The 14,197-nt window shown below is 54.0% G+C and overlaps 2 protein-coding genes across 4 annotated transcripts; both read right to left on the bottom strand.

The window, feature by feature from the left end:
* Positions 1–2,339: 2,339 nt before the first annotated feature.
* Positions 2,340–7,721, bottom strand: Tpgs1 (tubulin polyglutamylase complex subunit 1). Its single transcript, XM_041669960.1, has 2 exons — positions 7,360–7,721; positions 2,340–3,055 (listed from the first exon to the last, which is right to left on the bottom strand). Exons 1-2 carry the CDS (start codon positions 7,695–7,697, stop codon positions 2,518–2,520), a joined length of 876 nt encoding a protein of 291 aa, XP_041525894.1. The 5' UTR covers positions 7,698–7,721; the 3' UTR covers positions 2,340–2,517.
* A 1,592-nt stretch (positions 7,722–9,313) lies between these two features.
* On the bottom strand, positions 9,314–13,298 carry Madcam1 (mucosal vascular addressin cell adhesion molecule 1). Of its 3 annotated transcripts, none has more exons than XM_041669658.1 (5): positions 13,160–13,298; positions 12,643–12,909; positions 12,081–12,407; positions 10,659–11,090; positions 9,314–9,592 (listed from the first exon to the last, which is right to left on the bottom strand). In XM_041669658.1, exons 1-5 carry the CDS (start codon positions 13,218–13,220, stop codon positions 9,462–9,464), a joined length of 1,218 nt encoding a protein of 405 aa, XP_041525592.1. In that variant the 5' UTR covers positions 13,221–13,298; the 3' UTR covers positions 9,314–9,461. The 3 variants fall into 3 exon arrangements, with proteins under 3 accessions (XP_041525592.1, XP_041525593.1, XP_041525594.1); XM_041669659.1 differs by having other exon boundaries at positions 10,869–11,090; XM_041669660.1 differs by lacking the exon at positions 10,659–11,090.
* Positions 13,299–14,197: the final 899 nt, after the last annotated feature.

The raw sequence follows: 14,197 nt of genomic DNA, 5'->3' as shown, positions 1-14,197 counted from the left end.
AGGTTTTTTTTTAATCTGTAAGAAGCATGGGATTGAAAGACCTGGATAAATCCAGACCCCCCCCCCAGCAGGAAAAAATAGAGCCAAAAATCTAAATTGGGAGAGAAGAATCAGAAATCTAGAATTAGCCAGTTCAGTTTCACAAACTAGCTGAAGATAAAGTTAGATTGTAATCTTTAAGTTAGATTGTAATCTTGAGAAACAGGGAGTTGCCCCCTTGTGATTATCATTGGTATTTTCGGAATTTTCTATGACGCCCTCCCTACCCCTTTGGATTACTGGTCTGTGGTTTCTTCCCTTAAAAACCCTTTCTCCCAGTTACTGGGGTAGAACTCCTTCCCTGCATGGGTTACGCACTCCCCAGTGCACTGGTTCCTGTCTTGTCCTTGTTGAATAAACCTCGCGTGATTGCAGCAAGGACGGTCTCTCGTGAGTTACTGGGGGGGGTTGTGTTATCCCCAGACTTGAGTGAGAGTCTCCCCACACTCAGGGGTCTTTCAGGATGAAAGCTGGGCGGTGGTGGTGCACATTTGAATCCCCAGCACTTGGGAGGCAGAGGCAGGCGGATCTCTGTGAGTTTGAAACCAGACTGGACTACAGAGTGAGTTCCAGGACATCCAGGTCTACACAGAGAAACAAAACAAGAAACAAAAAAAGAAAAAATGAGTCATGGAGCCAAGGCGAAGGCTCAGCATGAGAATCTGAGTTCGGATCTTTGGCATCTGGTAAGAGTCAGGTGTGGTGGCACAGGTCTGTAACCCCAGCAGAGGCAGGAGGATCCCTAGGACTCACTGGCCAGCCAGCCTAGTGGAAATGAGAACCCCTATGTCAGGAATAGGAGGAGGAGCCTTTGAGGAATGTGGGTGCTGGCCTCTGGCTTCTTCATGCATGCAAGATCAGGCTGGCACACCATTACAGTGTGAGTCGGTTCCACATTGCTGAACTCAGCCTGACGCAGTCTGATGTCAGCTCCTTTGTGTTTCCCTGCTTTAGGTAGCCCAGGCTGGCCTTGAACTTGCTCTGTAGCTAAGGAGTTCTGAACAGGGGCTCCACCCTGACTATGCAGTCAGTACCTCATTGGGAGATTCTAGGCAGGGGCTCTATTCCTTAGCCAGGCCCTCAGCTCTCTTGGAGTTTTCTTTTTTTTTTGGATGTGTGTGTGTGGCAGTCAGAGGACAGCTTGCTGGAATCAGAGCTGTTCTTGCACCAATAGAACTCAGGTCAGTTTTGGTGGCAAGTGCCACCTCACCCGCCCTTTGTATTTTGAGAGGTCTCACTAAGTTGCCTAGGCTGGCTTGAACTTGTGGACTCCTGCCTCACCTTGCCCAGCCGCATTGACGCTCTCTGAATCCCATGACTGACAGGAGACAGGCTGGACCTGCTCCATCTCTCAGCATTTCTGGGACGCAAGTCAATCAACACTGACTAAATGAGAGATCCAGAAACTTCCTCAGTGCCCTCACTCCATTCCCCTGGGAGCTCACTAGGCAGGTAGGAGACAGGAGTGACAGGCATGAGAACCACATGTCCTCTGCTAGGTCAGGAAGGCTATCCTCCAGGATTCGGTTCCTCTACTGTGATGAAGTCCCTGGGGTTGGGGCAGGGTGCACTGAACAGAGTGTGGATGCTTGGGACGGGTGGAGGTTGGGGGTGACTGGCAATGAGCAGAGGCCCATGCATCTCAACCCATAACTTCCTGAGCAAGGGCCCGCCCCCTTTTTCACCTCCTGGCACCGCACCAGTCACGGCCTGGGGGCGTGGTCAGGGGTGGAGACCCGCCTACAATCCTCCTGTGAGGACCATAAGGGTGGAGAGTCCTTGCTGCTAGAATATTTGTTTAACTATGGAAAGATACTTCACATCTTTGTGTTGCAGAATAATTGTTCAGCTGCTTAAAGATGTGTTGATGTTTTACCTTGTCTGCCTAAGGCACCTGATTGTTCTAATAAAAAGCTGAATGGCCAATAGCTTAGGCAGAGGAGGGTTAGGTGTGGCTGGCAGGCAGAGAGAAAAGGGGAGCCAGTCAGACGGTAGCAGATAAGGAAAACAAGCTTCGGGCGGCTCCTAGATGAATAGGAATGGGCTAATCTAAGTTAAAGGAAGAGCTAACTAGAAACAAGCCCAAGCTAAGGATGAGCGTTCATAATTAACAGTAAGTCTGTGTCGTGAGTGGGGGGCTGTCAGTCTAAGAAAGCCTGCCAAAAGTCCTGACATCGGCAGAAATGGGAGGACCCTGAGAAATCCTCCCAATGATCCCTTCATCTTTGGTAGTCTGGAGGGACCTTGGGGGATGGCAGTGCTTGGTCGAGGAGTTGCACACAGGCGACTAGCAAGGCCGGGTCTTTTCAGATTTTATTTCTGTGACTATGGAACACAGGCCAAAACAGAGGGGACTGAACTGTAGATGCTGGTCCCCTCCCTGGGCGAGGGTCCTGTACAGGATGCCGGGACACCAGTTTGCAGGTCCCCAGTCCTCGCCTTCCCTGCGAGGTGGCAGGGCCTGTATACATTCTGGGCTCAACCCACAGGCTTGACCTTGGCAATGAAGAGGGCTGCAGCCTTCTCCAGGAACTCCTCTCGGGCCATGGGCACGCTGGGCCGCCGTCCAGTTGCTGCCCTGTCCAGGGCACGTGCCAGACTGTCGGGGCCCAGGCGGGAACCGGCCTCTAGGTAGTGTGTGGGCGTTGCCGCCAGGTCTCCTGTGCCCAGCGCGCCCTCGAGCGTGTCCAGTACGGCCTGGCCCACTCGCCTATCGGCCACTGCCAGGCCTGGGTCCTCCAGAAGCTGAAAGAGGGCGCTGGCTCGCGCCACGAACTCCAGCAGCACGAAGCACGACAGCATGCCGGCCCGGAAGATGCCCAGTGGCACAGCCTCGTGGTCCCGGCACTGGATCTTGCGCAGAAGCGGTGCCACTACCTCCTCGGGTGCCCCGCCGTCCCTGCACACACGCTTCAGCAGCTCACTGTAGGTGCGCCCATCCAGTCCTGGCTTCTTCTTGCGACCACTGGCGCTCAAACACTCGTAGGCCACACTCACGTTGTTGTTGAAGGCCGTCCTGCGGGGATAATGGGGTATCAGGAAGCCCCTAGTATGGCCGGCCACCTGGAGTCTTTCCAGACCTCCCCGCACCCCAGCAATCCCACTCATTGTCTGCACCTCCCCACAGAGTACCAGGCGTCGAGGAACCCCCAAGTGTTTGCTTTCTTAAAATTTAAGGGGCTGCAGAGAGGTTCGGTCCGTGGGCCTGCACTTGCAGAGGATCTGGGTTGATTTCTAGCAGCACATGGCGGCTCACAACCATCTGGAACTCAAATTCCAGGGGTCTGATGCCCTCTCTGGCCTCCAAGGCACCAGGCATACACATGGTACAGACATACATGCAGGCAAAACAGCCATAGATATAAGTGGGCCATCTTCTAAGCCCAGCACTCGGGAGGCAGGGGCAGGAGAACCTTTGTGAGTTAGAGGTCAGCCTGGTCTACAGAGTGAGACCTTGTTGTAAAGCCAATTTATTATTAGTCATAAGCATGCAGATGTATCTGTGATGTGTGAGTGGTCAGAGGGCACCCTGTAGAGTTAGGTCCCTTCCTTCTTCACATGGCTTCCAGGAACTGAAAGAATTCAGGTTGTTAAAATTTAGCAAGCACCTTTTCTGGACAAGCCATTTGGGTTTCTGTTGAGACACAGTCTCATGTAGCCCAGACGGACCTTGAATTCTCGATCCTCCTGCCTCCACCTCCTAAGTGTACCACGTCCAGTTTATGTGGTGCCAGTGGCTCATGCATGCTAAGTGAGCGTTCTGCCAGCTGGACCCCATCCCAGCACACAGTATGCACGTAGTAAGTGCCCATTCAACCAGCCTGCAGACGTGCCAGGGTATCTGTGAAGGGGTCATTCACTGTATCCCTGGGACACGGAGGGGGTGCCATCGCGTACACACCTAAGCCTTGCTGTGATGTCTTCAAGCAGCCATGCTGTCTGTGGCAAGCCAGTCATTTATTTTGAAGCAGGATCTCAGCTGAAACATGAACCTTGTGCCCATGATCTCCCTGCCTCAGTCTCCATGAGTTCTGACACAGACATGTGGCTAGGTCACATTCTCAACTAAGAGCTAGTGGGCAGAAGGTGTGCTGGGTCAGGTGGTTCCTTCCCTGACCTCAGGGTGAGGTCCCTCCTTGTGGATCACAAATTAAGGCTCTGAGCAGGCTGGTAGTCTGACTGCAGGACCCAGAGAGTAACTGCCTTACAGTGGACCTTACTCTGGTCCTTGCGTGGCTCAGCTTCACAGTGAGGGTGATCTGCTCCATCCTGACTTCTTGGATGCTTCATCTTCTAGAGACCTTCATGTAGCAGGTGGTTCATAAATCCTAGCCAGCTGCAGATGCTCAAAGAATAGATTGTGTGTCTTTTGTAAAGGTCATTCAGCAGAGTGCCATCTGTGTTAAGAGCCACGGAGATGCTGGGGCTGTTTGTTATAGCAACACAAATAGCTCTTCCTGAAACACCGGTTGACACACAGCCACTAGCTCTCTTGCCCTGACTCTGCCTTCTCTGGCAGTGACCTCCAAGGGTACAGGGCCTGGATCCTTCCTTGGTTCCTGGCCCAGGTCCAGTACTGCCTCCCAGGGTCATTGAGTTTCTGATGCTGCTGCCTCTGTGAGCCTAGCTCTGCTTACCCGAGGAATGCAAACCCCAATTCTGCAGCTCCAGAGTTTTGGGAGGATGGATGTGATCTTGTGCTGGCACGGGAGAGGGAGCCACACTGAGTCATTGACAGGTGATGGGGGCAGAGACAAGGTGACAGCTCAGGCACTGGGAAAGCACGGCTGATGCTCCACTGTGCAGTTCTGTCTGCTGAGTGCTTAGCACTGTGCGCAGGCAGCGGAAGCTCCTCCCTCCTGCCAGTGGCTTTCCCAGGGTCGGGGTTGGATGATGTGTATGCCCCTGTTCCAGCTCTCTACACTCAAGAGATCCCGGCTCTTCAGTGTCCTGCAGGATCTGGGGAGCCTCATGGAGAATGGCTATAGTTGAGGGGATGCTTACATGGGGTCATCCTTTATTTCAAAGTTGTACTTGATCAAAAGAGCCCCAAGAGAGCCCTAAAAATGACTCCCTAATAGCCTAGGGACAGTATGGTCAGTGTCCCTCCCCTAGCCACCATTATTAACAGCACAGTAGCCAGGAAGGTAGGGGTTTCGTCCCATGGGTCTGACTCCTGGCTTGGCCCCTGGTGGCCAAGGCTTCAGCTGTCTTCCAGGGTGACCTTAAGTGGTCTCACAGGCTGGTGGGGAGGCACCTGATGGGGACAGCCTCTCAGCTCCAGGGACGTAGCAGGGGCTACATGGGTGGTGGGTCAGGTAGACATCAGTCAGGGGGTCTGAAGTGGGGAGCAGTGATGGCGGCTTCTGGGGAGGAAGCGAGGCCTAGCTTTGTGACACCAGGCAGGGACACAGCTGTGGCTTGGCTCCATTCCATGTCCCCTGCTGTCCTGAGCTGCTGATAGTCAGTGGTATAACACGAGGTCCTGGGGTGAGCAGTGACCCCAAGTTCATGTCCACAAACCTCAGAATGTGGTAAACCCACAGCTTTCATGGTTTCAGGTTAAGGGGAGGTCACGCCAGAGGACGGAAAGCAAGCTCTCAGTGGCTGGAGGACACAGAGGCCATGTGTCACAAACCCGGCCCAGATCCTCAGGTGGGACTGACCTAAACTCACAATGTTCCTATTTTAAATTACTAAGTTGACTGCTTTTTACCCCTGGGAGAGTCTCTTCTAGACAGTCTGTTCCTGGTCCCTCCTTCCCTGGGGCACCTCAGGGTGCAGACCTGTGTGCCTGCTCTTCTGCTGAAGTGTTGCAGGATATTATTTTATCTCTGTGAAGATGTGCTACATTTGTTTCTGTTGTGGGACATTAACTGAACTAGGCACGTGTTACATTTCTTCTGCTGCATTAAACGGTGTAGTAAAGATGTGTTGTTCTGCCTGCCTAAGACACCTGACTGGTCTAATAAAAAGCTGAAGCCAATAGCTAGGTTGCCGGGCAGAGAGAATAGGGGGAGGAATTCAGGAACGAGAGACAACAGAGCAAGGGGGGGGAGGGGGAGGCTGGAGGCAGACGTGGAGGAAGCTGGGAAGGAAGGTAAACAGAATGAGAAAGGTAAAACACAGATGGAAAACAGGTGAGGTTGTAAGAGCAAGCAAGAAATGAGCCTAAGCGTAGGTCGAGTGCTCACAACTAATGTTAAGTCTAGGTGTGATGATTTGGGAGCTGGCTGGTGGCCCAGAAGAAAGCCCGCCACACCCCTCACTGCCATCTCAGCTGTAGACTCTGTCCACCTTTTTGCTTGGGCTCCTCACCAAGTGGCCAGCAACCTTGCAGAAACACTGGTCTCCCAGCTTTTGTGCCTGTATCCATCCAACCATCCCTGCCCCCTCCCCGCCTCTCCCTGCAACATCGGCCCACCCTGCTCCACCCTTCCCTTCCTGGCCATCATCTGGGGACATTGAACCTTTTCCCCTGGCGCGGAGGAGTCTGCTTTGCTCGGATTCACTCCTATCGTGCCCTACTTATTCCGGCGTCTTTGGGACTCTGAGAGGAAACCAGCAGGAATGTATGATCCCTGGATTTTCACTCTTCGGGAAAGCGGGGGTCACTGCTGCCCAACATCTTGAGTCCTGTATGCACCCTTTGTAAAGCCGGTTCCATGCTGCGACCCCTGGTTGATGATACCTACTGATCAACTTCCTCATCCACTATGCAATGGAAAAGTGTCCCTCATTCATCTTCTCCACTAGGAACTATTCCCACTGGAGTACAGAAGCGCTTTCAGTTGCCGAGCTCCAGGCAGGCCTTCCTGCAGGGTTCCCATCTGGCCCTAGACCAGCTTGTGCTCTGCGGGTGCAACTCAGGTCTGTACTGCGGGGTGGGGCCTCAGTACACAAGTTGACAATTTCCTGGACAAGCACCGCAGCTATTTATGCTATAACTGCAGGGATGGCTTTTTGAGCCAGGTCCTCGCTGGGCTTCTTGACCTCCAAAACCCTGGGCTGCAAGGCTCAAAAGTAAAAAACCCCTAGATCATACTCATCTGAACGCGCCAGCTATAGATGGACTACAACACCCAACACTTCCTACCAGAACCACAAGTCCCAGTATACCCCGCGCTCACAGCGGCCTAAATCTAAGCGAAGCCTGCCGGGAACTGTAATCCTGACGCCACACCACCCTAAATGGACCTGGTCCGGGAAAAGAGGACAGACTACTACTCCCGGATATGCCCCGCGCCGGCGGTGGGTTGAGCCCGCGCAGGGCCTGTCGGGAGCTGTAGTCCAGGCACCCCGCCCGCCATCGGTCCGCACCTCTGCGAGTGGTGAGCCAGGCGAAGGTGCCACAGCGCGCGGCCCAGGCGCTGCTGCTGCAGGAGGAGCTGACCCGGGGGCTCCCCGGCGCCGCCGTTGGTTGGCGAGCGCAGGCCCATGTTCTCGAAGTAGTGCGCCAAGAAGGCGATGGGCTCCTCGGGCCGCGTCTCCAGCACCTTCAGTAGGGCCGCGCGCAGCATCTCCGTCACGCCGAGCTGCCGGAGGAAGTCCTCTTCGCTCTCGGCTGCGGCCGCCGCCTGAGACACCGACATTCGGCCGCTGTCCGCGAAATTGGCCGCTGGTGCTACTGCCAGCCGCCGCTTCTCTACTGCCGCCATCTTTGCTGAGGGCAGTGGGACCGGAAGCGCTGCCATAATTCACAGCATGACAAAGCGCCCTTCTTGGGCGGCCATTTTTGTTAAGGGCAGAGGCAGCGCGGGTTGGGGGTTCTCTCTGAGTCTCGGCAGCGACAGGCATAGGCTACCGTTTACCCTGTGCCCTAACTGGTATTCTCCGTTTACGTCTTTCCTGGTACTCCGTGACTGCAGCTCTTAGCTTCTAGCTTGCCAGACTTCAATATGGTCCCCTAGGAAGGGCTTGGTTTCCGGCTTGAAGTGCGATTGCTTGCCATCTTGGTAGTGGGCAAGTCTTCATAAGTATGGTCTCCTAGCAACCAGTCTCCCTGGGTACCAGAGAAACCCCACCAAGCGTGCATGCGCTTCTTCCACCGGGAATCTAAAATTGCTAGCGGGATTCAGACCCTGTTACTTTATTTTTTTCGAGACAGGGTTTCTCTGTAGCTTTGGAAGCTGTGCTGGAAGAACTAGCTCTTGTAGACCAGGCTGGCCTCGAACTCATAGAGATCCGCCTGTCTCTGCCTCCCGTGTGCTGGGATTAAAAGGCGTGCGCCACTGCCACCAGGCCTGCACTTTTAGCAAACTTCACGGGATTCCCTTTCCTACCCCAGACTGTTAGTTCCCCTTTCTGACCACCAGAGTGGGTTGCTCTTGTAACTGAACTGCTGTGGGTTTCTAGTACCCTTGCATGGTGTGTTACCTCCACCACCCCCCCCCAACCCCATTGTTGCAGAATTCTGCTGGCCTGGCCTAGCTCTGGAGTCAGCACCCAGCACTAATCCATCCTTTGTGTTACAGAGATACCCTTTGTCGCCGCGTGTGAATCTTGTCTGAGAGTTTCCCATGGGTACAAAGCTTATGCAAATCTTAGGGGGCCACTTGGGAGGCAGAGACAGGCAGATCTCTGAGTTCAAGGCCAGCCTGGTCCGTGAGAGCTAGTTCCAGGACAGCTAGGACTGTTAGAGAAACCCTGTCTGGAAAAACAAAACAAAACAAAAACTTAGGGGGCATCCCGAAAAACTGTGGTACCTCCTGAATCAGGTATTTGCACTGGGCATTGTATTTTTGGAAGCTTCATTCAGGTTGTTTTGAGCATACGGAAATCAACTGATTAAAGTGTAAATATGGGAAAAAATAAAAATGCCCTGGGCAAAGGGAAGGTGCTTCATTCCACCAAGGCTGGGGACCCCTGGACCAAGTTCATTCTCAAGTGTCTCTGGGTCTTCATTTCATGAATCTGCGTGAGCCCACACACCTACCCTGCGACATCAGCCACACTCCATCTTGGTGTTTGCCCAGGCTAACCCCCACCCCCAGGACTTTTTTCAGGCCATTGGGTACCTCCTTAGTTACTCTTATGAAGCGCGGGCGTTACCTAGCCTCGCATCCTCTCACGTCCTGCTTGGGCCTACCAGAGATAACGAACTGGGATGTGGGCCTGTCTGCAGGGACCCTGGCATTCTCTCACGTCCTGCTTGGGCCTACCAGACATGATGGACTGGGATGTGGGCCTGTCTCAGTGGACCCGGGTGTAGGGTTGAGACACGCGCAAAGCTTCTATATTTTCACAGTACAACAGGACACACCAGTGGCCAGACATGGAGCCTTTATTTTGTTCTGGGCCAGAAAACTGGAAGGAGCTTGTAGATGTGCTGACCTCCAAGGAAAGGTACACTCTGTCATCCTGACTACTCCAAACCTAGCAGCTGGTCATCCTCCGGCCCCTTAGTCTGGCACAGTTGAGCATCATAGGAAGGTGCACGAGCTGGTGTCCGGGTGAGGACTTGGTGGGTAGCGTTTCCACAGGCGGTAGGCAAGGAAGGCCAGCGCGAGCAGTCCCAGCACCAAGCTGCCAATCCATAGGGTGATGACGGAGGCTGAAAGAGAAGAAAAAAGACCGTGATCAGGCCTGGCGCCATTGTGCATAGGCTCCTACGGTTTAAAAGTGGACTTCCCGTGTAATTAAATTCCTGTGTTGTAAAATTCAGCCATTAAAACAGGTGTACTGATGCGCGTGGGGGCAGGAGGATCAGGGTTGCCTTCAGCTACACAGCAAGTTTGAGGCCAGCCTCTGCTATGTGAAATCAACACTAAAAAAAAGTTTTTAAAAAGATTTATTAGGGCTGGAGAGATGGCTCAGCGGTTAAGAGCATTGCCTGCTCTTCCAAAGGTCCTGAGTTCAATTCCCAGCAACCACATGGTGGCTCACAATCATCTGTAATGGGGTCTGGTGCCCTCTTCTGGCCTGCAGGCATACACACAGAATATTGTATACATAATAAATAAATAAATATTTAAAAAAAATAAAAAGATTTATTATGTATGCACCCTTCTGTCTGCACAGCGGAAGAGGGCACCAGATCTCATTACAGATGACCGTGAGCCCTGTGGGTGCTGGGATCTGAACTTTGGAAGAGCAGCCAGTGCTCCCAATCACTCCAGCCCTAAAAACAAAACAAAACAAAAACTCCTCTCTGGGTGCCTTTTCTTTTTAAGATTTATTTATTTATTATGTATACAATGTTGTGCCTGCATGTGTCCCCGTAGGCCAGAAGTTGGCACTAGATCTCATTACATCTCAGCCCCTGGATGTCTCTCTTTACCATTTGTTTCATGGGATTTCTGCATCTCTAAAACTTAGTCTGCAAGGTGCTTTGAAGTCTAAGTGCTCTCACAGCCAGGAAAGCATACAGAATTTAGGGGGAAACTGAGGCACGCATGGCACAGAATTACCCCAACTGGCGGCTCTTTTGTTTGTTTTGTTTTTTATTTGAGACAGGGTTTCTCTGTGTAACCTGGGCTGTCCTGGAATTTGCTTTGTAGAACAGGCTGGCCTAGAACTGCTGAGTGCTGGGATTAAAGTCGTGCATGCCTCACCACTGCCTGGCCTCAAGTAGCATTTTAATCCCATTTGTCTGTCCCTCCCAGGGCCCCAGCACTCACAGGCTTTTGGGACCACCTGGCCGGAGACATACAGACTGGCTACCTGCCCCCCTGGGTCCACGCGACACTGGAACCAGCCCTCAGGAATGGGACCTGGGGGTGGCATGCTTAGCCATGCCTGGGCCCCGGCCTCCCTCTTGTGGTAGGCTGCCAGGTCACCAGGAGCCAGGGTCCAGTGCACAGTCACTCCAGGCCCACAGCGCGCCTCACAGAGGAGCTGCCAGCTGGCCTCCTGGTCCTGGTGGATCTCGGGATGGCAGGTTCCAACGGAGTTCAGAGTCCTGGGGCTAAGTGTGGAGTGAGGAAGGGTAGACGGCAGGGTTGTGCTGGGGAGCCCAGTGGAGCTGGTCTCAGTAGTGAGAGATGAGGTCACAAAGTAGGGCTTGGTAGAGGTGGTGGTGGGGGGCTCTGGTGAGGTCCAGCTCTGTAGGACTGTAAACAGAATGTTCTTCCTGTAGCCCTGGGCCCTTCATCTGCAGCCCAGGATTGGGACAGAGCCCCATTCCCCACTCCCCACCCCTGTCACTCAAGTGACACAGGGGCCAGGAGATGATGATACAAAGAATTTTCTGGGCACCGGGTCCTGTGTATGTCTGCTAAGCCACTGCATAATTTACTTATTTTGTTTTTTTTTGAGACAGGGTTTCTCCATGTAGCCCTGGCTGTCCTGGAACTTGATCTGTAGACCAGGCTGACCTCGAACTCAGAGATCCGCCTGCCTCTGCCTCCCGAGTGCTGGGGTTGAAGGCTAGGCCACTGTTTATAAAGCACCTACTGGGTGCAGGTTTCTATGAGACTACCTGGTCAGTATTTATAAACATCTATAGCGTGCCAGCTCTGCCGAATCCTGTCAGCCAGCATTTGTAGAAGACCTACTGAGTTCTGAAACCTACTTTGAGTCTACTGAGCAGTGTTTATTTATTTTTTTAAAGCATTTTTTTTAAGATTTATTTATTTATTATGTATACAGTACTGTCAGTATTCTGTTTGCATGTGTGCCTGCAGGCCAGAAGAGGGCACCAGATCTCATTACAGATGGTTGTGAGCCACCATGTGGTTACTGGGAATTGAACTCAGGACCTCTGGAAGAGCAGGCAGTGCTCTTAACCACTGAGCCATTTCTCCAGCCCCTGAGCAGTGTTTATAAAGCACCTACTGAGCGCTGGCCCCAGCCTAGTCTTTCAGGACAGTCTGAGCATGGCAAAGCCAAGCACTTGGGAACAGAAAAGGGTGCGGATATCATTTTGGAGCTGGCACAGAGCAGGCCCTCATCTTTTGAACTAGTCTTTTCTCTGGTTGCCTCACAGGGCAGACACTGTGCTCTGGCGCTTGGACCAGGGAATCTCCTGGTGGGGACAAGCAATCCTGGTCCAAGGGCCAGAGCAGCTGAGCCTAGGGACAGGTGGAACCCAGAGGGCTTACCTGGAAGCTCCATCTCGTGGGTCAGCGTTAGGTTAAACAGCTGCATGGTGACCTGGCAGTAAAGGGCAGGAGGGGGAGGGGTCTCCAGGGAGGGTAACAGCCAGCGCTGCGTCATTCGGAACAGCGGCATGCCCTCGGCCTCCTGTGGCTCCTCTTCTTGCTCTGGTTCCTGGGCCCGGACACCCTCCAGGGTCTGGTTTCCCAGTAGCAGGGCAAAGGAGAGTCTGTCTGGGCCTGAGATGTTGTGGGCCGTGCAGGTCACTTCCACTTCTCGGTCCTGTCCAGGTGCAAGGGTCTCTGGGGACACCACCAGCTGGTCTGGAAAGGCTGTGAATGGCAGGTGGGACCCAGGGTTGAGCTTAGAGGTCAGGGCTGGGCCAGGCAGCGTAGGTAGGTTTGGGGTGATGGTGCAACTATGCGCCTTAGGTATCCGGGACAGGAAGGGTGGATACTTCAGCCTGCAGGACTCGGGTGCGGGAACCTGGGGCTGATGGCATTGGTGTGGTGCAAGGTCCTGATATCCCTGGGTAGGTGGCACCTGGAAGGTCAGAGTGGGCCTCACCATACACAAGGATCATCGTGCGGTGCTGGAGGGTGCGGGTCCCACAGGAGCCCACACACGTACGGGTGCCCGTGTCTGTCAGCATGCCGTGTATAGAGAGGATGCTGCTGCCTGGGAGGGTCTGCACATTGCCCAGGTCGGTGTCCAGTCCACGCCACTGCACCCGGGCTATGTCCTCGTCACAGGAGAGGCTGCAGGTGAGCTGAAGGGATGTGCCCCTGGCCACCGCTACCTCGAGCTCAGGGGGATCCACATGGAGGGACTGGCCTGAGGGAAAACAGTGTTAAAACCATGTTGGGGCAGCTTGGGCTCAGATTGCAGTCCTGACCCTTGACCTTGGGTTGAGACCCCAGGAATCTAGCCCTCTGCCCCAGGTCCCCGGATAGAGAGCAACTAGAGCCCCACTTCCCCAGACCAACCTCTCAAAGCCCTGGGCTTTCCTCGCACCTCCAAAGCTCCTTCCCCTGTACTTCTACCCACTCATTTCTCAAAGTCCCCTCCCTATGTCCCCACTCACCACCGCCAGGCTGGAAGGGCACCGTGGCCAGGGCTAGCAGGAGGGCCAGGCTGGACTCCATGCTGTCCCCTCTGCCTTGTGACCGCCAGGGGAAGCGGTTTAAATAGCAGCGCGCTGGCAGCTTCCCGCTGTCTTGAGACCCTGCCTCTCCTCCCCCTTCTCCCTATTCTGTGGGAGTTTCCCAGGGGGCTTTCCCAGCCCGACCCCCACACCGCAGGAGGCAGGGACCCGGGAACACAATCAGAACAGACGGGTAGGGAAGGCCTGGGAAGTTTCCAGACCCCGGTTTTATGGACGGGAAGGCTGAGGTTAGAGGCTGGGGTCACCACGGTGGGTCAAGTGCACTGCATGGAAATTAGCCAATCCTAGACTGCTCCGCCCCAGCCGACTCGAGCTCTGCCTTCATTTCCACAGGTGGCCACACGAGGGTGGCGGAGTTGCCGAGCCTGTTCTGAATGATGGGGGTCTCCTGCAGCCACGTGCAGCAGGGTGGGGGGTTTCTCCTGGGACCGAATTCTACCATCAGTCACCCCCAGGCTGTGTCCTTCCCAACAGAGCCTGGGGTCTGGGCCTGGCTTGCTTTGGATGTGTTTGGGGTAGATCCGGGGCCTGGAGGTGGAGTTGGAGTTCTGAGAGTTCTCTGCCGCCTTCATCCAAGACTGGCACACTGTCCCTCCCATCATCCCCTCCTGGCCTAGGCCTTTATTGAGGACACCCCTCTGCGTATCAACACCCCCAGGGCTGTGCTGCAGGCAGAGGAAGAAAGCTAGAGTCCTGTGTCCTTCCTGACCTTTGCACCTCTGCTCTGTACTCTCCTGTCTCCAAGGCACCCCCGCCCCCCCCCCCATCCTCTGCCTTCCTTGGCCCCTGAGGAGGCCAAGTCTTCAGACATATGGGGAGTGTGTTTACCTAAGGCTTTCGTAACTTGACATAAGTAGCATTATTTGGAAAGAGAGAATTTCACTTGGAAAAAAAAATGTCCCACCAGATTGGTCTGTAGGCAACCCTTTGTGGGTATTTTTTGATTGTTTTGTTTTT

The sequence above is a fragment of the Microtus oregoni genome, unplaced genomic scaffold (assembly GCF_018167655.1).
Source record: "Microtus oregoni isolate MIOR12 unplaced genomic scaffold, Mior012 000019F_ref0000042, whole genome shotgun sequence".
Classification (NCBI taxonomy): Eukaryota; Metazoa; Chordata; class Mammalia; order Rodentia; family Cricetidae; genus Microtus; species Microtus oregoni.
The sequence above is the reverse complement of the archived record's forward strand: the minus strand, read 5'-3'. Positions and strand labels throughout refer to the sequence as shown.